This window comes from Protopterus annectens, chromosome 6.part0 (assembly GCF_019279795.1).
Source record: "Protopterus annectens isolate FY-2018-M chromosome 6.part0, PAN1.0, whole genome shotgun sequence".
NCBI classification, from domain to species: domain Eukaryota; kingdom Metazoa; phylum Chordata; order Ceratodontiformes; family Protopteridae; genus Protopterus; species Protopterus annectens.
The window spans coordinates 1,833,708,426-1,833,733,730 of NC_056737.1; the positions used below are offsets into that span (position 1 = coordinate 1,833,708,426).

The 25,305-nt window shown below is 37.6% G+C and overlaps 1 protein-coding gene across 2 annotated transcripts in view; it reads left to right on the plus strand.

Annotated features, from left to right (window-relative positions):
• Positions 1–25,305, plus strand: part of MFSD6 (major facilitator superfamily domain containing 6) — a 790,692-nt gene that overhangs the window by 314,155 nt on the left and 451,232 nt on the right. For both annotated transcript variants that reach the window (XM_044075186.1, XM_044075184.1), the window contains exon 2: positions 9,611–11,224. In XM_044075186.1, the coding sequence (XP_043931121.1) occupies positions 9,663–11,224 (1,562 nt within the window). In that variant the 5' untranslated portion in view covers positions 9,611–9,662. The remainder of the gene's footprint in view (positions 1–9,610; positions 11,225–25,305) is intronic.

Consider the following 25,305-nt stretch of genomic DNA (forward strand, 5'->3'; position numbering starts at 1 on the left):
TATGCCTTTGCAATAATTGTCAACTTCCCAGAGATTACACCTCAGTTAATAATATTGTTTGGGCTACTCTTCAGAAGTACTCTCATCCTTAAACTTTTGATAAAAACAAATCTTTTCAACTTATGAGTCTGAAACTTTATTACCTTCTAAACTGACTTTACACATTATTTTTGAAAATTAATTACAGTGACTATCCCATTTCCTCTTCATAGAGGGCCAATAATGATCCTTCTGTAAAAGTGAGAGGTAATTGGAATTAGTTGTGGGCATTTGCATTATAATTTATTCATTTTAAAAAAGTTGTGTTGCACTTGGTTTATGATTTCCTTTAATGCTTATTTGACTCCTGCTAAATAAGCATCTTATTTGCCCACATTATTCTATTTTTGTATTCACTGTGGTAACCACAATGCTGATCTTATTTCTTTCTTTAGGTCCCTTTATCCATAAAACTGTGGGAATTTGTACGTTCAAGAGCTCACTTAAATAAAAAAACGACTTTGCAAGAAGCTGTTTAAGCGTATATGATCGGTACATAGCTAAAAGAAAGCTTTTCCTATGTTCCATTGAGAACATCTAAGAATGAATCTTACATTTTAGCCTTTGAGAGGTTTAAGTTAAAAAATGTATAAATATAGAAAAAAAGTTTTTTGAGTGGGTTCAACCACTACTGTACCATTGTGCCCCTGAACTTTCATGTACTAACTCCATAGATGTTCTGTATAGAAGGAAAAAATTAAAAACAAAAAGGAATGGCTTTTACTGCTAGCTTACAAGTCATGGTAATCTGGCAAACTGCAGTAAAACAGAATTGCACAAAAGCGACTTATATGGTAATGCTGCAGCAAAATGCAGATACATTTAAAGAAAATCATAATCTTGTCATGGCTTTCACTTCAAATTCTGCGTTACTACTGAATGCACTGCGTTACAAGGTATTGCCAGTTCTAGCTTCTTAGCCACTGTGTTACAATATTAAAGATATATCCGTTGAAAAAAGTTTTGAAAAGCAGTTCACTAGCTTGGTAAAGTCATAGCTGTTACTTCTTCAGCTGATTATTTGTTGATTCTTCATCCTTTAGTGAGCTGTTATGTTATGGTATATGCCATTCGTAAGGGAGATGTTAACAATAATTTATCAAAGCATGGTATTCATTGTACGAATTATAATGTAATGTTTTTTCTTTGATGAATTGGACAGGGGATGTTACATTTTTAATGCTGATGTAACATCAGCATTTTTATTACTGATACAAATAAGTTATTGGAAGTGAAAGAGTTAAAATCGCACACAGTAATATTAGTTTGTAATTTTCCAGGCTTGAATGACCATGTTAATGTAAAATGTGTTTTACACTTTTTATCTGCAAGAAAATAATTTTTTAATGCTTTTATACTTATTAGTATTGTATAAGCTGTGATAGGTTGTTAAGTCAGTTTTTTAGCTAGATGGCCAAATTCCAAAAAAAGTTTCTCTCAGTGTAAGTCTGCCTTGATTCCAAAAGACTTGCTCTTCTGTGTAAGGCCTGGCTGTAAATAGACTTACTACGGGGATCAGATACCAAACACCTACTCTCAGTCTAAGTTTTCACTTACACTGAGTGCAAGTCTTTTGGAATCAGGGCCAGAATATTATTTAAATCATAATTTGAGTTGTATTGAAATTGTTCTGATGAAATTCATGTGTTCTTATTTGAGTGAAAGTGCTAAACCTTTTTAAAAAATCTGTGTTTCTTTTGGAGAAATGTTTTTGTTTTTTTAGTTTCCAGATCAGCTTTCTAGTTAAGATTTTTTTTTAACTTTAGATTTGGATGCAACAGAACATCGCATTTAATTTTTTATTAATGCAGATCGTATGTTATAGTTGTTGCATGTTCAGTATTAAGTACAAAATGAACTTCTAAGATTTTTTCAAAATTTGTTTTTAACTCCTACCATCTTAAATTGGATGTCTTTAATGTGTTGTCATTGCTCATTTTGAAAATGAATATAAATATATTTTACTTTGAAGATGGAAAAAAAAACGGAGCCAAACAATTAATTAACTTAGCTGACTGCTCTACTTCTCTGAATCCGTTTCTCAGGTGAATTAAATGGATACTAAGCACATTTACATGTCTTATTAGATCTATTTCACTTTAGATTTTAGCAGTCTTGTACTTTTGATCTTGTCTATTTGTAGTCTTCTGGAAAACTGAGTACAAAAATTAATTGTTCCATAGTGGTAACTGAATCTATCATGAAAACTTGACAGGCTCACAGAGACTCGTACCAGTTGTGTAAAGCAGCTTGTTTGGAAACATTATGGCAGTGGACATACAGGAGAGTAAGGCATTTTAAGTCAGGAGTATAAGTCAGCAGGGAACTGCAGTTTTGATCTTTGCCATTGCGGTTCACAGTGATGAAACTTGAAAACTTCTACCAAGTAGATTGTCTGAAAATTTTTGATTCATAACGAAATATCAGAATGTACTTTTTATGAGATTCAACATTGCTAGCAATGGCTAAAAACCATTATAACACACAATATGAAACAACACATAGCATTTTTTTCAGTGAGGATGCCCTCCCCAAATTATGTGGACAGAGCTCCCACAACCTCAGTCTCTAAATGCACTAACTCCAGTGTCCTACAAACCTAGAGCAAAGAGGTTGATTTGTAAAAACATCTTTCCTCTTCAGTCCAAGTCACCTGAGCTCAGACACAGTAATTGCAATGCAGCAGACTTTCTGTGACAAAACAGAAGCCATGGAAAACTAGCAGACACTACACAGCCTTTATTTAACATAATAAGCATTTCCAGTTTCGGCAGAATGTAACACAGCAAAAATTAGTGTTTTCCAAAAGTTATATAAATATATGAAATGTGGTGGCTTTCAGATTATTTACCCTTTATAGTGACTTGTCCATAATGTGGTATGAGTTAACAACACATTTCACAACGCTATTAACACTTAGATATCTCTATAATCATGATTTTGTGATGTTACAATTGTTCACATTTTAAAGAGCGGCTAGTCTGTGAGCTGTTTTACTTCTCAATTTATTTAGTTTTTTACTGGGTAAATCAGCTGTTCATAAAGGTCTTTTGCAGCTACAACCTGAACTACAAGTCATGTAGATAAATATATAAGATGAAACCATCAACGGTAAAAGCAGAAGTGGTTTCCTGTAGATTGCTGAACTTTGTTCTGATGAAACTGGAATTGCCCAGCTAGTTTTTTCAGTTTCTTAGTTTCATTTAAACAAGGCTATTTAATTGAATGAGGTCAAGGAATATACCACCAAAGATGTTGAATCTTGGAGGTGAGACTTGGTATGAGTGTGAAAAATGTCTGTGGAGATCACTGCTCTACCCTGGAAAACAAGCAAATTAAATAAATCTGAGTTAATATATTTAGGGATCTAGGGGTATTGTGGGATGCCTTGTCCCGCTGCAAAAAAAATCTGTTTTTGTGATTCTCAGTTTCTGTCAATGGTACATGAGATGGAATTTTTCTCAGTATTAGTTTTAAGGAAACTTGCAGCCAAATATTCATTAGAATCATGCTTTACAACTGAAAGTAAAATACAATTTAGCCTACAAAAAAGTGCATAAATACTCAGAGAACAAGGAAGCATTAGATACTGTGATATTCAGATGGCTGATGGATTGACTAAGCTTTGAACATTTTGAAGATTAGAATGTCGGTTCTATTAAATGACCACTTCTGTGAACATTTAATGAGAAGATTCATTGAATTAGTAACTGATATTGATATTGACATATTGCCACAGTCCTGTGGGATGAGATGTCAGCTAGCACGAATTATTAACACTTTCGACATTTTGTATATTGCTTGTGATATTTTGCATATTGCTTACGGACTTCATGTAGCATATTTCTTAAGGAATGACATAACTTATTTAAAACTCCTTTATCCACAGCTAGCTTAAATGAGTGTCACTAGAAAGGATAAGCAATGAAATGTTGTACCTTCCTGATCCAATCTGATTTTGACCATAACAGCTGAATAACGGAGAACCTAGAGGCACATGGTAGCCTACAGAATAGGAACAAACTGTCATATAGCTAGGTCTGCATTATAAATGACAGGCCAGAGCAAGGCTAAAATGACTCCAGATGTTACATGGACCTGTCATTGCAGTGCAGTACCTTCTTAGACATTTAAGGAGGAGAACATGTCCCGCTTAACTATCCCATACTCCCAACTGGTAAAAAAGGATTCCTGGGTACATTCCATAAGGCAAGAAGAGGCTGACTAATAGGTTGTTATGGCCCATGACAGTACCTGCAAAGCAGAGGTAATAAAGAAATTATAAAATCAGAAATGCATAATTAAATACAGTAGTAAGATGCACTGTAGACCAGTGAGAATATTAACAACATCTTAGACATCGAGGACCAAACAGCAGAATTTGGATAAAGTCAAAGTTTATGTGCCATTAGATTATATAGAGGAGAAGTGAACTGATAAAGGCCAAGTCCTAAAACGTTACTGAATGCTTGCTGATAGGACATGCACAGACTTTGTTACAAGAGCTCAAACAAATAATCAGTAACTCAGTAACAAACAAATAAAATTGCCAAACCTTAAGTGCTGATGAGATGAAGATACAATGCTTCGGTAGCTCAACTGGTAGAGTGGAGGACTGCAGTAATTTCCAAAGGCATCCTCAGGTCGCTGGTTCAGTTCTGGCTCAAAAGACTTTGACTTAAGTGAGGAATGTTGGCATAATGGTTGAGGTCATAACCTCTCACATATAAGATCCAGGACTTGATTCTGACCTCTGGTTATTGGTTAAGAGTGTAAAGGTCTGCAGACTGATAGCCTGGTGTTTATTTATGAACCTATGAACATATTTAGCTTTAAACATCAGAGTAAGATCCCTGAAGCAGAATGAGGACCCAATAGTCAAACTTAATGAATACAGGAGAAAGTCAGCTGCTAGTAAGTTAGGGATTGATGCTTATCTGTTAGGTATGACAACAAGCCAACTAGATGTATTAGGCAATCCTTATTTGCCAGCTAGTTTATATTTCTACATCCTTTGCTGTGATACCTAGCATCTTCCTTGCTATGGTGTTTTTTATAACACACAGCCCGCCTGTAGGATAGCAGTGGGTCCCCAAATTCATTAATGTAGTGAGCAGTACAATTAATGGGCTACGCTCTGTTTGGGTACACTGCCAACATGGAGGTGCATAATTCACAAAACCGAATAGCACACCAGTCATAGAGGTGCAAAAGCATCCCTACTGCTGTCAGTTGTGAACAGGCTCTATTGATGTGAGTGATGTCTGTACTCCATCCCTGTCATCCACATAGTACTGTTTTCCTAGTGTGTCTAATTGGCATGGCAGCATTGCCTGGTGAACATGGACAGATTACAGGTACTTAATATTTAAGCAACAGACAATAAGTGTATGCTGCTTGCTGTAGAATAAACATTCAGAGGGCTGTGGTATTGTTGCCCTCTATGGTCATAGAAATAGCAATTAAGTAAAAAAAAATCCATCCCATTGCCCACAGAGGTCAGCCTATTCACATATATGGTAGTGGATGAGATCAACTGTACTGACCACTCCCATTGGCAGAGCTTAATGATTTCATCCTGTGGTGGGTGGGCCAATTGTGGTTGAGGCAGTGTCCTAGCATGACCTGTAGTGCACACTGGGTGATGCCATTAGAAAAATAAAGCTCTGTGTCTGATTGCTGTGCTAATAATGGTAATATAGTTGCTAAGCTATGTTGTGCTGACCAACATTATTGCAATATCGGGAAAGAAACTTTGGGTTTCTGTTACTTTCAACAGTGGTCATAGACACGTAAATATATGGTACTTTGGAGAATCATAAACTGTACTGCAGAGGCCTGGATGAATACCCTTTGTTTCCCTAGTGGCCTGAAGATGCACCTTTGCCTTTTTTCTTACCACTGTGCACATTGTCTCCTTTGTGACTTGTGCAGAACTGTATTATGCACCAGCCTTGCATAGATAGATTCTTAACAAAGAAAACAGTACAGAGAGTATAAGGTGTAAGTTTTTTGGGGACCCTTACATGTACAAGTCTATGTCATATGGGGCACTATGATGTTAGAGGATAACGACTTCAGTTGTTCATATGTGGTTTGGGACACGCTTTCATGTGGCCTGCATGCTGTGGAGAATAACACAGATATTCAACGCATACTGAGAATAGTTACCTGTACTCTGAAAAAAGTACAGAAAGCCTTTGCAAAAATAAATAAATAATAAGCTTTGTTAAATGTTGTTAATGCAGTAACTATGGTTCATTTGTCAGCACTAATTGCATGGAAATAGCATTACCCTTTCACCCATCCTTCCACCTCTGCATTTTGTCTCCTTGTCCAGGCGTCACGCTCCTGATGCACGCATGTATGATCCAATTCACAGACCAAACACATCATAAGTATAAGGGATTACTTATGGCCTCTTAACCACTTCTTTTCTTTTCTTGTTGACCTGGTAAGTCCATGGGGAACAATTGTCCCTTTACAGAGGTGACTCAGGGGTATCACATTAAGTGACTTGTTGAATCACACAATTTACAAGTGAAAATTGAGAAAATTTAGCCCAAGACTACACAATAAAGCATATTAGCAGCTTGTAGCCCCAATATTCCAAGCTATACTGACAGTTTGTTTTCATTATAGCCATATTTTCAGGTTGGGAGTAGCTATAAATGAGCGTGTTGTTGCAGTAGTATCAGTGAGATGCTATATTAAGTATGGGAGATAAATAATCAAAGTCTAACCCAACCATACTAGAAATAGTGAATATAGTGACAGAGATAAAACAACTGGAAGTGGGAACTTTAAAAAACGGTAGGAGCAAATTACATAGAACAAACTGGGAACTGCGGGAAGAATACATGCAGAATAATGTTTTGAAGGAGGAATGAGGTTTAAGGGAAGGCAGGAACTAAATGAGATGTATAATGTTCAATTGACAGTGACTGTATAGAGGATTATATGTTATGTATAAAATTTGAAAATATGTCAAAATAGTTTGTTTTCATTTATATAAACAAGTGATTGCCCGTGTCATAAGTGATGATTCAGTAAAATGTTTCTTGTTTTGTAAAAAAAAAAAAAAAATATGGGAGATAAATGTTCATCACTGTGGAAGTGGGTTGTTGACTGAGATGGAAGGCTATAAGAAGGGTATGTGGGTCAGATGAATGATAGAGTGACGAGATGTAAGGGACAGTATGTGGATAGGTAAAATAGGGGGATATGTGGGTAGGTAGAATGGTGGAGTGACAGGTTGTAAGGGACTATGTGAGTAGGTAGAATGGTGGGGTGACAGAATGCAAGGGGGGTATGCGGGTAGGTAGAGTAGTGGAGTGATGGGATATAATGGGGTATGTGGGTAGGTAGAATGCTGGAGTGATGGAATGTAAGGAGGGATATGTGGGTAGATAGAATGCTGGAATGACTGGATGTAAGGGGGGTATGTGGTTAGGTTGTATTTCACTTGAACTGTTTGTATTAGGTAGGTTGAATGTTGGAGGGATGTGAGAAGGGTATGTAGATGGTTGAAATGGTGGAGTAACAGGATGTAAGTAGGGTACATCGGTAAATAGAATGGTGGAGTGATGGGAGGTAAGGGGGATATATGGGTAGGTAGAATAATGGAGTGATGAGATGTAAGGAGGGTATGTGGATACTTAGGATGGTGGAATGATGGGATATAAGGAAGGGTATATGGGTAGGTAGCATGGCGAAGTGGCAGGATATAAGGAGAATATGTTGGTAGGTAGAATGGTGGAGTGAAGGGATGTAAAGGAGAGTATATGGGCAGATAGAATGATGGAATGATGAGATGTTAGGAGGGTATGTGGGTAGTTAAAATGGCAGGGTGACAGTTTGTGAGGAGGGCATGTGAGTAGGTGATGTGACATGATTCAAGAAGGATATATGGACAGATAGACTAGTTAAGTGTATGGAGTTATGTTTAAAAGCCGTAATGCATCATCATTTGCCAAATGCTGTGTGATCTGCGCTACTGAAATAGATTCCATTTTTTTCATAGTGTGAAATGATCTGTGACTGGTACATTAATTATATCTTTTTTTTTCGGTAAAGAGTGTGTGTGTGTGTGTGTGTGTGTGTGTGTGTGTGTGTGTGTATGTACATGTGTGTGGACTTGCATACTTGTCAGGGTATATGCATAAGAATCTAAGGCTTAATTGAGGGCCTGTAGTACCACATTTGCCTATCACCCTGCCATTTTTTTCCTTTTGCTAGTTTCATTTTATGTTGTGGTGGCAGTTTACTGATAAAGTTGGTATCCAACTTATCTATCACAGAAAAATTGTCCGTCAGATGGTGACTCCCCTCTCACTTCCACATGTGGTTTTTAGTTATACTCAAATATGGCTTACTGGCTTGTAAGACTATATGGAATTCATCGTCCTGAGTATGCATAGTTCTACTTTTTGTCAGGACCATAACTCTCTGTCCAGAGAGGTTCATTTTTTAGGATTAATTTCCTGAAAGGAAAGGGTGTTTAAGCTAAATATTATATACTTGTATATTTTTGGAACTCATGGCTGAAATGAAATCAGACTATATGGATTAGTAACAGTCTGCATTGCTGACTGCATAGTAATCAAACTGTACTGAGCAGTATTAACAACGAATACTGCTGTTAGTGATTTGATTTGTGTGAAAAATTGGTTTGATATGGACACATTCAAACACCAGTCTCACGAATGCCTGAAGTGCATAGCTTCCATCTACTAGAAAGAATACTTTAAAATGTTTAAATGTCTTGCATTTTCTTACTAGAACAAAGTATTGCGTTTGTGCCTGACATCAGAAGCTTTATTGTAACTGTAGCTATTTTCAATAATTTGGTTGTCTCATTTCTTCCCACCTTCCAAGAGCATGTCAATACTTGAATTGAAAGTCCTCTAAAGTGCCCATAAGCTTGTGTGCTATGTTGTGAGTCTTTGTATGTCTTTCAATGGACTGAAGTCCTGTCCAGGTTTATTTTTTTTTCCTTTACATTTGTTGCATGCCATGGCATGGTCTAGCTGTCCTGCGACACTGAATAGGATAAAACAGGCATCAAAGAATGAATGAATAGTGTTTTATGTAGTTTGCAGTAAGCTGACAAAGTGGCAAACAGCGTGTCTTAACTAGAATTGTAAATGCATGTCTTTTTTTACTTTTCTTCAACACATAATGTATTTTACTGAATAGTTTCTAATCTTAGCACTAAGGATTTCATTACTTATGGTACTTGGTAGTAACTTTTTCTTAAAATGGCATTTTAAAAAATCAGATTCAAGGCTATGATAATTAGTTAATGTAAAAGTGGTGAAAAAAGGTGATAACATTTCTGTTTCACTTAAGTGAAGGTTATATTACTGTCCCATATTGAAACTGTTTCTTATCTTTCACATTCAGGTTTTAATGTTAAGCTTAGCACTTTTATAAATTAAATCCACAAGCATTCACAGTTTTTTGTCAGAGATGCCCTTTGTCTTTATTTAGCAAATAGTTTTATGGCTGAGATATACTGTAGCTAACATTTTAGCCTTTGTATCTAACGGACTACTGTTTTTCTTCATAGGGCTGCAAACGTTACTAGTTCATAATTTACTGCACACATACTGCAGCAAATTATGGCAAGTGATGACAGAGTTGCAATATTGTCCGATGATGAAGAAGATCAGAAAAGGAAATATGTACTTGCTGAGCCATTTAACACATTGTCCCAAGAACAGCCACCCGAGAGTCCTGGACAAGCTTCTGATTTGGCGACGACTCCATCTACAGCTGAACAACCAGACTGGTTTGATAGGCGCTGCATAGGAATCAATGATGATCTCATTATTTCAAAGATCTTCTACTTTTTTTTCTATTCTGCCTATGGGTCACTATATCCATTACTACCAGTATATTACAAACAGCTGGGCATGTTGCCAAGTCAGAGTGGGCTTTTAGTTGGTATCAGATATTTCATTGAATTCTGCAGTGCTCCTTTCTGGGGAGTGGTTGCAGACCGCTTTAGAAAAGGAAAAGCTGTCCTCCTGTTTTCTGTTTTGTGTTGGATTCTGTTTAACCTGGGGATTGGATTTGTTCGACCTGCAGAACTACGTTGTGTACCAAAGAAGCCACCTCCTGTCCCACCTACCAATGGAACTGGATTGGCAACTAGTCCCCCACAAGTCACTTCAAATGTATCTCTCAACAGCTTGTATAATGGGACACAAAATAATCAGGTTAAGAAAAGAGACTTATTTGGCTATGAAGCACTTCCAATGGAAGGAGATCTCCCCCTTCACTCTAACATGAGTTTACATTTGCCTTACCAAATAAGGGCCAGCAGGCCTGTTGTATTGAAGAGAGCTGCTCGAAGTGCTGAGAATTCAACAGCTGTAGGTGCACCGACCAATTTTACCCCAATTACAACACTTACCACTATGACCACCATAACAACCACAACACTAAATCCAAATGACTTTGTGTTTATTTATGATCATTCTGAAGTGGAAACTATCTTTCTTCTCATCCTGCTGGTGATTATAATTGGGGAATTTTTTAGTGCACCTGCTGTAACGATTGTTGACACTGTCACCCTTCAGTATCTTGGAAAGCACAGGGATCGCTATGGTCTACAGCGAATGTGGGGTTCCCTAGGCTGGGGTATTGCCATGCTGTCAGTTGGCATAGGAATTGATCATACACATGTTGATGTCGTGTTTCAAGGCCATGGCTGTAAACCTCCTGATTATAAGAACTACCGAATTGCATTCATTGTGTATGGTGTGCTAATGGCAGTGGCATTGATTGTAGCGACCCAGTTCAGTTTCACCTATAATCACCCTGTAACTGATGAAACAAAGAGGGAAGACATTGAAATTCCTCGGGTGGATGAGAATTCTTCTGAAGCATCTGTTAGGAATGGACATACTGGTCAGACTAGGACTGGTGACCAGTCGCGGCAGTTTCAATATCGAGACTTAATCAGGATAATTTGCACCATACGATACAGCTCTGTGCTCTTTGTGGCTTGGTTTATGGGATTTGGTTATGGCTTTGTGTTTACCTTTCTCTTTTGGCACCTTGAAGACTTGAATGGCACAACCACTTTGTTTGGTGTCTGCTCTGTACTGAGTCATGTGTCAGAACTTACAGCTTATTTTTTCAGTCACAAGCTGATAGAACTCATTGGACATATAAGGTAAGGCAACATCAGTATCATTTTTTTCATTTTCAGCACAGATTCTTTTTTTAATTGATAAGTTATTCCATTTTATGCTACATATAGAATAAAGTATAGCTGTGTGTTTTTATAAGACGTGCATATACTAGACGATCAGCACTGTAGTAGTTTCATTGGCAGACTTGCATCTTAAGAGGTTTGCCACCAAAGTAATGTTAAAAACAAGTGCATTTTATAACAGTTTGTTAATAAGAGAGAACTGTAGATTTTTTTCAAGGGTATTCTCCTTTATTTTTATATTATATTGCTAAATGGTTATTTTTTTAATTTCTCTGGGAAGAGCTGCTTATATTTTCTCTATGCCTTGCTCATCTGTTGATAAATGTATGTTAAGCACATGACATCATTCCTGCATTGCTGCTGTTTAGTAGCTATATAGGCTCTGCAGCATGACACACATTATGGAATGCTTAACTATAATAAGGGTTTCATACTAACCAATTGAAATTACTGTGATCTCAGCAGAAAACGTCTTAAAGCTAAAGTCAACATATTAAAATATAGGTTCATAGTATGCTATTTATTTATCGCGTGTGCCACAGAACTTATATATACTGACTTTCATTTTCAGTTTATTTATTTTATATTTGAAATTAGTAAGCAGTTCCTGTTTACTAAAGATCAAGTTATAACAAAAATTCAGCTTAACAAAGCACATTTACAGTAAAAGTATGAGAACATTTCGTAACCAATGCTTAAATGACAGACAATTACAACATAAAAAGACACAACAGCAAAAGTTTTTGACAATGAACTCAAACAAAAGGCTCTGTACAGCTTATATCAGGGGTTATATCTCCAAATCTCTAAACATACTAATTCCAGGATCACGCAACCTTGGAGGTAAGGGAAGAAGTTCCCTACATCTGTATTTTAGTAGTCTCAACAACCTCAAGCAAATCTCAAGCAGTAATGTGTGGCTAAAAGAGATTTGACTAAACAAATTCATCAAATCCTGTTTCAGGCAAAGTTATGTCAGCATAACCCATGTATCCCATAACAGGGGAGCTGGGTACTCTAGTTTTGTAATAGCAGCATCTGACAGTTCCTTATATGGAGGATTATGATCGGGTCGTGGATCATAACCTGCATATTTTGTGTTTAAAACATGGATACTGAGAAATTCACTATGAAAAGTTGTTATAGCAGTCAGACATGAGTATGTAGACTCTATGAGTATTACATTTTTATTGCTGAAAATATATGGGAAGCTTGAAGAAAGGGAATCTATTGTGAAATTACTCCCGTGATTAGTGTTATAATTCCAAAACTGTAACATCAGCATTTTTAACAAGATCACATTGATACATCAAGCCCCATTGGTAGCCATGTTGTGGAAAACAGGCTAAAATTACAAAGAAAGCACTTAGAGTGATTTTGAGGTGTTTAAATAGGTCAGGAAAAAAAGAGAAAAAACAGATTTTTTTTAGTTCTAAGGTGCAGTTTTCCTTTAAACTTTGTGGATAATTTTATTAGGCGTAATAAGTATATTAAGATAATTCATACCTTAGTTGATCTTGAAAGACTGACAAAAATTGGGTAGGAATTATTTTCAGGAAAGGGTGGCAAAAAGGTGGAAGAGGTTACCTGCTGTTAAACGAGCAAGAAAGTCTGATGTTTTTCAAAAATAGGTTGGACTTGTGCTATGGAGAAAGGGGATTTTGGACTTTGTCTTTATGGAAGTTGACCGATGAAGATCTCATGTCCTCGGCTGTAATGTAAATATTGTAAATGCAGCTACAGTAGCTCATTTAAAGCATAACGTGGGTAATCTACTTCTCACAGGATTTATACAGAGGAGAAATAACAGATAGAATGGCCCTACTGTATTGCATACTGTAGTTTGGGGCCTCAAAACATACCTATTGGTATCTTTGATTTACTTGAAAATTTCTGATTGAAACTTTGCAGCATTAAGTCAAACATTTAAAGGATCCGTTCTGCTGTTTAACCACAGTTACAACAAGACTATAACAAATAGTTGTTCTTTTAAGTCACTATAATCTTCAGTCTTCTCACCATGAAATTCCACAAGAGACTGTAGTAAGTTAGCTGAAAACCAGAACATAATAATGCAGCATGAACTGCACATCCCTGTAATAATGTAATCCAAACCACAAAACTAACCATGTACTTAAGTAAAATAAAAGACTACTTTTCTTATTGGATAGGACCTGTACTGCTTTATATGTCTTTCTTCAAAATAAGGCCTTTGGTACTGAAAGTCAGTCAGTTAACCATATGAAACAGTCCATTTAGCTCATAGTGTGACACACAGATTACAATGACTGTTACTAAGCCAGAAAAAGCAAACTAACAACATCATCATAAATACAGTCCAAAAATGGGAAGACAAAGCACAGAAACCTGAAGTAAAAGAGGCAGTTAGAATCTTTTCCACTGACGCCCATTACAATATCATCCCTCTTAATGATGATAGTTTCTACAGCACCAGGATTTTGAAGGAAGTATTTCAGATAGCAAGACATTTCTCCAGGCAGCTGTCTTACCCCTCTCAGATAAGCATCGTCCAACTAATTGAATCTCAGGTTTTAAAGAGACCTGCAAAGTTATGTGACACAAAACCTTCCCCAAAAGTGCTTGTCTTAGTCTTGGCATATAAAAACAAGAGTGGATTTGGCTACTGAGACTGAAGAGGACAAAAATATTGCAGACTGCCTCCATCACCTGCTCATGACGCCAGGCTTAGTGAGATGTTATAACCGATACAACAAAAAGACAACTGTTCCACAGAGCCTATTTCATCACCACAAAGATGACTGCAAAAAGCATGTTAAGTTTTCTCTGTTGATTTTCTAACATCCCAAAGGTAATTAGTTTGGGCACAAGCTCCATACATCATGTAATGGTGTGTACAGTAGCCCTAAGAAACGATCCCACTGCTTAGAGTCTCATTGTTCACCTCTGTGATAAAGAATCTTGGGCAGTGGGCAGCTTTGGGAAGAAGGTGTTAACATGCACTAGATTGGTCTTAAGGGCACTGAGCTACGTGATGCATCCAATGTACTTTCAAAGGGACATGGTGATGAATTAAAATATGCTGCAGGACAGATGCCTGATGGTCAACTGACAGAAAAGTTTGTGACCTAGACAACAACATTCGACCCTTAGTGACCTCATGGTCCGAATGGAGTCTGATGTCATTGTAGGGGTGGCTAGAGTGGCCAAATATAGTACATTTTTTTAGATTTCCTATTCAAGGGACACCTCTTGTTTTGTCCAGAAGTAAAGAAGCTCCTTCAGGAAATGAAAAAAGAAGGTCAAACTGATAATTGTTATGGGTGTGCAGTTTTATTTGCCTTGGTGTAACTTTAGTAGGATGCAAAGGATCAGTATAAAATGTGTTTTGTGTGAACTCCCAGTGCACCAACATAAGGAGGGTGCTAAGAATAAACCATTCCATTTAGTTTGTGAACTTAAATGCCAGAGCCTTTAATGTTCACATGGCAATATTAGTATTGTCAGCCACAAAGCAGAAAACAACTCTCCTGACTCCTTAATTGCCTTCTACAGGAACCAGTTAGTGGCAAGATGTTTTTTCTGTTTCCAGGGGTGGCACTTGAATTCTAGGAGGACATCAGGGAGATCAGAACTAAATGTCTCTCTCTTCCCATCTCATATACTTATCCCTAAATCTCTTCTTTTTTAACAATAAAAATTTTGCCTTTTTTTAAAGATAATGTACAGAACAAAAAGAAGGAGAACATCCATCCATCCACAGCCCCTGTTTCATATAATGCATAATGCCAAACCAAGAAAATGAACATGGTTTAAAATTAGGTCATTGTTGTGTGGACTAAAAGTGAAAACATTCCAGCACTCATTAAGATCCATTATATTAGCTTTCCAGTTTGGCCGTTCGCTAAATTTCCAACTATATTTGTCTATTTCATCTTTCCACTCATTTGGCATGAATTTCCATGTTTTGAATATAATACATAGAAAACTGGTGACCATTTACCTTATCCATAAAAATTCAGTACCTATTAATTTACATTGTGAAAAAATAATCCCCCAAAGACAAAAGTTACCTCATTTTTCTGTAATAGAGGGATTCATAATGTCCATTTAGCTGTCTCTGTTATGATATCCCTGGAGGAACTGAGGTATGATTAGTATTCAATATTTCATTGCCTACCTTTTGGATCTACTTGTTAAAAGAAAAAGATTACCTACCTTTCATTTCTTTAGGCATCAAAGGTTTCACTGCCACCAAGTTTTGGTAAAGTACTTTTAACTTAATGGTAGAGGGGATTATTTTTGAGAATTTTAGCATCTAACAAATCCAGTTATTTATAAAACCACCTATTTACCTGTAAGACTTTCACATGTTTGGACAGTAAGGACAAAAGTTGTAAACAATGCCAAGGTAACTTCTTATATTTTTGTAACTCACTTGCAACTCTTCTAAAGGTTTAGTGCCAGCCCTGTCAAAGTCCCAGAAATCTGTAATGTATAGAAAACTATCCTCAGTCCATTTGATCCAACAAATCGAAGAATGTGGAACATGAGCACCATATTAATAAAAACAAAATACATTTATATTTTTTTCTGATGGGGTGAACACTTTTCAGTCCAGTTTTCTAGAATGCCTGCATCCCAAATTCTGGTATCACCTTTCTGTAACCCATTCATACAAACTTTGTCAGTAATTGCTACTTACTTTACTTCCCATATAAGTCTAGCTGTAGTTCTCTTCATAGCTTACTGCAATTTGGTAGCTGTAGGAGAGAGTACATTTGTGTATGTAAACTTACCATAAAAGTAAATATTCAAATGATTAGTGCTTTAAGAAGCCTTAGCTGTATGGTGCTTCAGGGCACTTTCTATGCACTCAAACCATCAGTCAGCTCAACCTGAGCTGATTAAAAGACAAGTTTGGGTGCCAAGCCCTTCAGAGTTTTCATGCTAACAGAGAGAATGAGTCTGAGCTTTGAAAGAGCAATGCTAGGAACAACATAAATAAATGTCCACACCCTGTCGTAAACAACTGTTAAATAAAAATAACAATGATAACAACACAGGAGGCTCAGATGCAAAAGTTTACTAGTGTACACCAGGAGGCAAAAAAACATAAAAGTACAGAGTTTTGTCTGACATGATGCAGGAAGTACACAATTTTATATAGTCTTACATTCAAGCTGTGCCCACCTTACTGACATGGTTAGTCACAGGGCACCTACATCACTATAGTCTACAATATTCTATTCATAAGAAAAGCTGATGTTATACATTTTAAAAAGTTTTCCCATGGGAATAATACAGCCTTGCAAAGCACCTGGTTAGTTATAATGTCTTTCTGTAAATGTTAGTCCTTCAAGGTTTCAGGCCTGTTCGAATACAATAGTTGGTTCAGTGTTGTAATACACTTCTTTGTTCTTCTTGCAACATTACTTCAGCAGCTGTGTCTTATCTTGGTAACATTCACAAGGCCAATTATCCCAGAGGAAGGAAGAAGATTTTCAATGCCTTATACATTTAATTTCCTGACCCAGCAGATAATCATTAGTGAAAAACATAAGCTTGCTGAGCTGGCTACTGCCAGGGTCAGAGTTCAAATACACTGCAGCTCCAAAGCTTCAAGCAATTACATGTAAAATCATTCTTATTGCCATATTGTAAATAGAATAAAATGCATTATATACTATTTGCTTTTAAACTAGCACTTTATACATGTACAAATACATATTTTTCTAACATTTTCCTCCCTTTTAATACTTTTTATTCTATTCAGAAACATAAACAATGTTATATCATCCCCTAGCCTTTTCCTTTAAGGACATTCAACTAGGCAAGTCATTTAGTTTATATTTCGGAAAGAGTTTCGTCTGGAATTAATAGTTCCAATTCAATGTCTTGGTACAAAGTTTCAGTTACAGATATATCAACAAAATCTTTGACTAATCTTTTCATGCAGGGGATCCCACAACAGACACATGCTCCTAATAGGAGCAGACCAACACAAATAACAATCAAAATATTCATTAGGATAGAACCCCACCCACCAAACAGACTCTGGAAAAAGTTCGTCAGTGGGTTTGGGCCTGGTTCAGTTATGGCTGATACCTGCTGTATTACCTCTAGGTGGTCATTAATCTCGTGTTGATTGTCTGGTATGAATGCACAGCATTCTTCTTTGATAAGCGCGCATGTACCACCTCTCGCCGCTAGGGTGAAGTTAAGAGCCATTCGATTTTGTAGCACAACAGTTCTCATTGCATTCAATTCATCAGTCACTAGTTCGAGAGCAGAAAAAGTTGCGTTACTCATTACTTCGAGAAGCTTCGACAGCTTTCTCAACTCCCAGATCGATTTGACTGCTCCATATGCTGGAAATATTCCAGCCCAGGATATAACACTGTCACTCAAGTCCATATGAGTCAATTTTTCTTTATCTTTCACGGAATGATGGTCTTTCCAACCAGCTTTGATTTTTCCCACTGAGTTTACAGGTTTTCCGATTGGATCTTCAGATTTTCGGACTACATCTCTCACATTTCGTATCTTACCCAGATGTAATTCTGCAGTATGCCTTATGGCCGGAACCAGATAACCCAAAAAACAACTGCCGGACCAATTCTCAGGTAGCCATTTGTATGCCTTTTTCCCACAAACAAAATAACAGTTTTCTACTTTAGTACTGATGCGGGTTAATTCTGAATGAAACATTTTCCTATCTATAACAGACAATCGTTTATGCAAAACAGGATTTCTCTGCACAACACTTAATGTTGTTTTCATTAAGCTCAAATATGAATCATAATTTGTGTTACAAATAGTACCTTTATCTTTAGCTTTAATATAGCATTTATAAGATATAGTTATGTTACAGTTACTCCAACCAACTTGGAGTGTATCATTCTTATAGAAACATACAATTCCCTTCTGTGTAATAGGCAAATACAATGCAATTTTGTCCTGTGAGCTTACAGATCCTGTATCAAAAAGTAAATTCTCCCAAGTCTCATTTATCCCCAAGGGGACAGCGGACATCAACAGTCCTCCATATGCTGTTGGTATAGCAGTACAAACCCAGCAATTTGAAATGTTCATAGTCTCTACATATACACGCTTCATAGCTAGGTATGTGTTAAAGTTTGGATGCCAGTCTATAGACAGTTCATCACGTTTCTCCACTTTCACTTGTGTGGTTATATGTAGGAAAAACCACAACAAAAGGAAGGTCATCACAATCATAGTCAATAAATGCATAGTCAACAAGATGATTAAACAACATCTTTGGGATTGATCTGTATTTTTACTCGTTTTGCTCTTGGCCATCCTGCCTTTGTTGTGTATCAGTCACAAAATGTTTATCAAGTTGAAAATTCTTTACAGTGCGTCAGGTGGACCCAGGACGACCTCTCAGCAACTTTGACTGCAGTAGGCGTCGCCAACAGTACCTGGTACGGTCCTTCCCACTTTGGACTCACCCAATTCTTCCTCTTTGTAACTTTCAGCCACACCCAGGACCCTGGGGTCAGCACTGCTTCCAACGGTCTGGTCTGTCTTTTATCTGAAAAAGAGTTCAACTGCAAAACAGTTTTATTTGTTAACAGTTTCCTCATATAGCTAGCTAATGAGCTGTCAGCCTCTAGTTCTGTAGGCATGAGAGCTTTCCACTGTGGCACATAATATGCCCTTCCAAATATCACTTCAAAGGGGGTCAAACCCTTTACATTTGGAACTGTTCTCATGCTCAGCAGTGCCAAAGGCAAACAGCAAATCCAATTCTTCTGTGTTTCATTTACTAACTTCCTCAACTTGCTTTTTAAAATTCCATTGTACCTTTCCACCAGTCCTGCAGACTGTGGGTGGTAAGCACAGTGATTCTTCAAGGAGATCCCAAAGAATCTCCCGAGTTGGTGAATCGTCTGATTAACAAAATGTGTCCCATTGTCACTATAGATTCTTTCTGGTATGCCAAATCTAGGAATTATTTCTTTTATTAGGGCCTTTGCCACTGTTGCTGCATCTGGATTTTTAGTTGGAAAAGCTTCTACTCATTTGGAAAATATGTCTATAATTACTAAACAGTATTTTTTCCCTTCACATTTATTCAATTCTATTAAATCCATACAAATAGTGTGGAACGGATATGGTGGTGTAGGAAAACTCCCTTGCTTGGGTTTGAATGCCCCTTGTGCATGATGTTTGTTACAAATATGACATGCTGCACAAAATTTTTGTGTAAAGTTTCTGAATCCATATGTTTGGAATATTCGATTTACTAACTACCATCCCCCCTGTTGAGACATGGCACTGCCATGGCTCAACAAAGCTGCATATCTAAATAAATGAGATGGCAATATTGTTTTTTTCTCTTTGGAGATATACAGTCCATTTTCGAGGATTGCACCCCGTTTCTCCCATTTTTGTTTCTCTGCTTTTGTAGTTAGTGTCTACATTGTTTTTAACATTTCTAGATCTAAAATCTCAGAGGGTTGTAATTCCTCGGTTAAAAGTAAAGTTTCTGAGTCTGAGGCTGCTTGCTTTGCAGCTGCATCAGCTCTTGCATTTCCTTTTGAAATTCTATCTTGTTGTTTTGTATGAGCTAAACATTTACAAATAGCTACTTTAGTAGGTAACTGAATGGAATCTAATAAGTTCAAAATAAGTTGCGCATGATTAATCGGTTTGCCATTAGATGTTATCATTCCCCTATTTTTCCATTGCTGTGCAAAAACATGCACTGTAGAGAAAGCATACTGACTGTCAGTATATATGTTCACACATTTATCTTTCGCTAGAGTGCAAGCCCGTGTTAAGGCTATCAGTTCTGCTGCTTGAACAGATAGGTTATGCTGTAAAGGCTGGGCTTCTAAAATCTCTGTATCTGTGACCACTGCATATCCTACTAGATTTTTCCCTGTAGGACCCTTTCTGCATGAACCGTCCACATAAAATGTCACCTCGGCATCATCCAAGGGCATATCAGTGAGGTCTTGTCTGGGCAAAGTTATTTGCTCAATTTCCTGCAGGCAGCTGTGCGGTGTGCCATCCACAGGAGTCGGAAGTAATGTTGATGGGTTTAATGTTATACAACGTTCAATTACCATATGAGGTTGGCTCAGCAGTATGGTCATACATGAAAGATGTCTAGCAGGAGATAGATATGCTATTTTTTCTTGCAGTAAAATTATCGCGACTGCATGAGGCACTCTCAATGTGAGAGGGTGGAATAATACCACTGAGGCCAAAGCCTGTACTGCCATTGCAGCTGCGACCACTGCTTGCACACAGTGAGGCAACGATCGTGCCACTGGGTCTAACTGTGATGAATAGTAAGCTATGGGGCATTGCTTATCCCCATGCTGTTGCGTCAGAACTGACGTCATGTATCCCTGTTTACAATCTACGGTCTGAAAAAATCTTTTGTGGTAATTCGGAAGTCCTAAAACTAATGATGACGCTATCAATTGTTTTAGTTTGCAGAAAGCTGTTTCTGCTTCAGGTGTCCATTGTAATACATCTTGTGCTGCCATTGGTGTTTTATATATTAAATCAGCCAGTGGAGCAGATTCCAAAGCATAGTTTGATATCCAGCTTTGACAAAAATTAGTCGTTCCCAAGAAGGACATCATTTCCTTCTTGGTTGCTGGTTTAGGTGCCTGTAAAATTGCTGTTTTTCTGTTTTCGTCTAATATTCTACCTTCATTGGATATTACATATCCTAGGTATCTAACCTGTTTTCTCCAAAGTTGTAACTTACTTTTGTTTACTTTATGTCCCTGTGCTGCTAAAAATTTCAATAATGCTATCGTATCCTCCCTGCATTGATGCTGGGTGGGAGCTGCCAGCAAAATGTCATCTACATAAAGTAGAATCTGACTACCTCCTGGTGGGGTAAACCCTGCCAGGTTGCTTGCCATTTCTTGTGCGAATATCGTTGGACTTTCACAATATCCCTGTGGTAGCCCGAGTATAGGTATATCTTTTACCCTGGAATGTAAATGCAAACCAATACTGGCTATCAGGATGTATAGGTATTGAAAAGAAAGCACTGCTTATATCTACCACAGTGAAATATTTTTCTTGTGGCTTCAAATCATTCAACAAGGTGTGTGGGTCTGGCACCGTAGGTGCTCTAGGTATTATTGCATTGTTTACAGCTTGTAAATCCTGTACCATCCGCCATTCCTCATTTGCTTTTTAAACAGGAAATAGAGGGGTATTACATGGTGAATCGAGAGATTCTACCAGTACTCCTTCCTTGAGTAATGCTGCTATTATAGGCTTGATTCCTTGCTCTGCATCTTTCCTCAAGGGGTATTGTCTCTTCTGTCGTCTAAATGCCGATTTTGGTGTAATAGTTACTGGTCCTGCTGTTTGAATAAGTCCTACATCTGATTTGCCTGTTGACCAAAGAATGTTTGGTATATCACACAAGGCTTTTTCTTCTTCTTCTAATAAGGATGCTAATCAGCTGTCTTCACTAGTTTGTAAGTGTACAGCTGGATGTGTCTGTGTTAGCCAATTCAATTTCTGTTTTTGTATTCCCTGTTCTGATAATTCTAAATCAGTTTGTTTTTCCCATCTTGTTACTTTTGCTCCTAAGTCTGCCCATTTCATACTTTTGTTCTTTGTCAAGCTGACATGTGGCAGTCGATTAGATTTATACAGTGTCATGAATTCCTGAGGTAATGAACAACTTACCACACTGTTTCCCTCAGTATCCCAATATAAGGTTCGCAATACTAATCTGTTAGCAGGATTTTTGAATAATTCTTGCTCATATTCCTTATCAGGTCCTGGCGTGCTACAGTAGTATAGAGTACAATGTAACAAATGCTGTTGGTCAGTGTCAAGGGAGGGGGCCTTACTGATGGCTACATTCATCAGTTCCTCGGTTACTGCCCCTGGACCAGTTGTAACTAGGTCCTGGCTGTACCAGTAAAAAGTCTCACCCTCCGGTCGCACCACGAACGTATCCATTTGTCTTTGTGCCTCCATACCCTGCATAGTGGGAACTACCGCTATGCCAAATATCTGCATAAGATCTCTTCCCAGTAAGTTTACTGGACATTTTGCAGAAACTACAATTTTACTTTTCTGAGTCATACCTGAAACAGGGTCAGTTATTGCTATATCATGGGAAAGTGGCTCCCTATATAGCTGTCCATTTGCTGCTTTCACTAATATATAATCAGGGGATTCGGAATATTCTGGTAACTTTGAGGGGTGTATCAAAGTTCGTGATGCTCCTGAGTCACACAAGAATTTTACTTCCCTTCCCTCCACCAGAAGTGTAACTTCTGGTTTTGTGTCTGCCAGATAGAGCTCCAAGCTCAGTAATGCCAAATGAAAAGTTTCACTTTCTTCATCCTCTACATCTGCTTGCACTTCCTCTGTTCCTTCCACTACATTTACATTTGTCCTTTGTTTGTTCGCCTTTCCTGATGATTTCTGACTTTCATCACTGTCATATAGTCAGTCCTCATCACCTTTATTTTATGTAGTCACCTTTTTATTTAGCCTGCAATCCCTTGCTAAATGTCCTTTCTTTCCGCACTTAAAGCACTCACCTTTCTTTTTTCTCTTCAAAATCTTCTGACCTTTTGTCAGATTGTCTATTTCCCTGGGCATTTTTCTTACCCTTTTTACCTGACTGTACTACAAAGACCTCAGCTCCGTCTTTAGCTGTGAAGACTTGTGCCTTCCTTTTCTTTTTACTATTAAAGTGTCTTTCAGCATGTCTAGCATATTCAAGTAAGGCTTGTAGCCTACTTGTTCGATGATCTATCATATGCTTTGTAATAAAGCTACTGATAGGTGCAATGCAACCCTTCAAAAACGCATTTTTCAGTTGTTGTTCATACGAACTATCATGTGTCTGATTTTCAGGAATAGCCATACCACTATGGTTATTGAAACATTCCAATAATCTACCATAGTACCCATCTACAGTTTCATTCTCTTGCTGTATGCATTGATTAATGCAAGTCCAATCTGCTCTAGGTTTCCATTTTTAGGAAATTCGGTCTGTAAGACCTTTCACTCTGTTGTCTAGTTCTGTGTCACTATGTGGGAGTGGTTTAAGCTCTGCATCACGAGGATTCCAGGTGCCACAAATCATGTGCCAGTCTGGACCCACAATTTGTCTAACTACCTTTTCTACTTCTTCCCCATTTAAGTGGTAACTTAGTCTCATACCTTGTAAATCTTGTAAAAACTTTGTGTAATTAACTTTTGGATGAGGGATTCCCTCTGTAGCTTTCCGAATATCTTCCGGTGTCCATGGTCTGTATACTAGAAGAGTTGGGTCCTGCCCTTCCTGTCCTGCCTGAGGATTTGGTACCTCGATTAGTGGACAGATTTCTTCCTCACTTTCTTCTAGTGTGTTTCTCCCTACTTGATATAAGTCTGTGTCCCCAAGTGTTTTACGTGTCCGGGACCTAGTTTCAATAGGATCCCTAACAAATGGTTTTAGTGTTCTTGTGACTTCAGGATAACGTGGAGGTGGACCAGCTTGTCCTCCTGCTTCATACCCTGAAAAAGGCATCGGAGGGGGCGGGGGAGGAGGAGCCATCGCTATTACTGTATTATTATCCTCTTTATCTAAAAATAACGTCTTAGCATTTTTAGTTTTTTGTTCCCTTCGGTTTACTTCCTCAATCCACCTGTGTGCCTGAGGAATGCCTAATCGCTGTTGTTTTTTTACCTGACCTTCTGTGTCAGATTTAAGTTGTTTTAAAAGTTTAACTAATGAAATTTTATTTAATTTACCGTCAAATCCGTATTTATTAACCCATTTTGTATAATACCTAACATTATCTGCCCGTTGTAATTGCATATATTTTGCATCTTCACTTAGGGGCGGATCTCGCAAGTTTTTAGTGCACTGATTTCCCATACTAAAAGAAAATGTTACGTAACCCTTTTTACCACGTGGTATTTCAGTTCTTACACAGTTTATCTAGAATGACTGCCTACCTTATTCTGTTTCTCTGATCTCTGACAAAATATACAGTCATTTCCTTTTGTCCCTGATCTGTATAACAAATCTTCTGACAATATTATTTACTGTAACCTAGTCCCTGATCTAAAACAGAAAAAAGGCAAATATCTTCCTGACTGAGCCTCCTGAGTCGACCAGTTCGAGACCGCTCTTCGGCCGCAGATCAGAAAGTGGCCAGCCTCTCAAAACGACAATTCAGTCGGAGGTCTTTGTATTTCAAGAAGAACCATTTCGGTAGCTTCTCCTGCGCAGTATTCGACCACAGGTACACTCTGATGTCTAGCTGCCCGAGGGTTTCCGTTTTCCGAAGGACCAAACTGTTAAATAAAAATAACAATGATAACAACACAGGAGGCTCAGATGCAAAAGTTTACTAGTGTACACCAGGAGGCAAAAAACCATACAAGTACAGAGTTTTGTCTGACATGATGCAGGAAGTACACAATTTTATATAGTCTTACATTCAAGCTGTGCCCACCTTACTGACGTGGTTAGTCACAGAGCACCTACATCACTATAGTCTACAATATTCTATTCATAAGAAAAGCTGATGTTATACATTTTAAAAAGTTTTCCCATGGGAATAATACAGCCTTGCAAAGCACTTGGTTAGTTATAATGTCGTTCTGTAAATGTTACTCCTTCAAGGTTTCAGGCCTGTTTGAATACAATAGTTGGTTCAGTCTTGTAATACACTTCTTTGTTCTTCTTGCAACATTACTTCAGCAGATGTGTCTTATCTTGGTAACATTCACAAGGCCAATTATCCCAGAGGAAGGAAGAAGATTTTCAATGCCTTATACATTTAATTTCCTGACCCAGCAGATAATCATTAGTGAAAAACATAAGCTTGCTGAGCTGGCTACTGCCAGGGTCAGAGTTCAAATACACTGCAGCTCCAAAGCTTCAAGCAATTACATGTAAAATCATTCTTATTGCCATATTGTAAATAGAATAAAATGCATTATATACTATTTGCTTTTAAACTAGCACTTTATACATGTTCAAATACATATTTTTCTAACAACAACTGAAAAACAAGGGGGATGGAGGGTGGGAG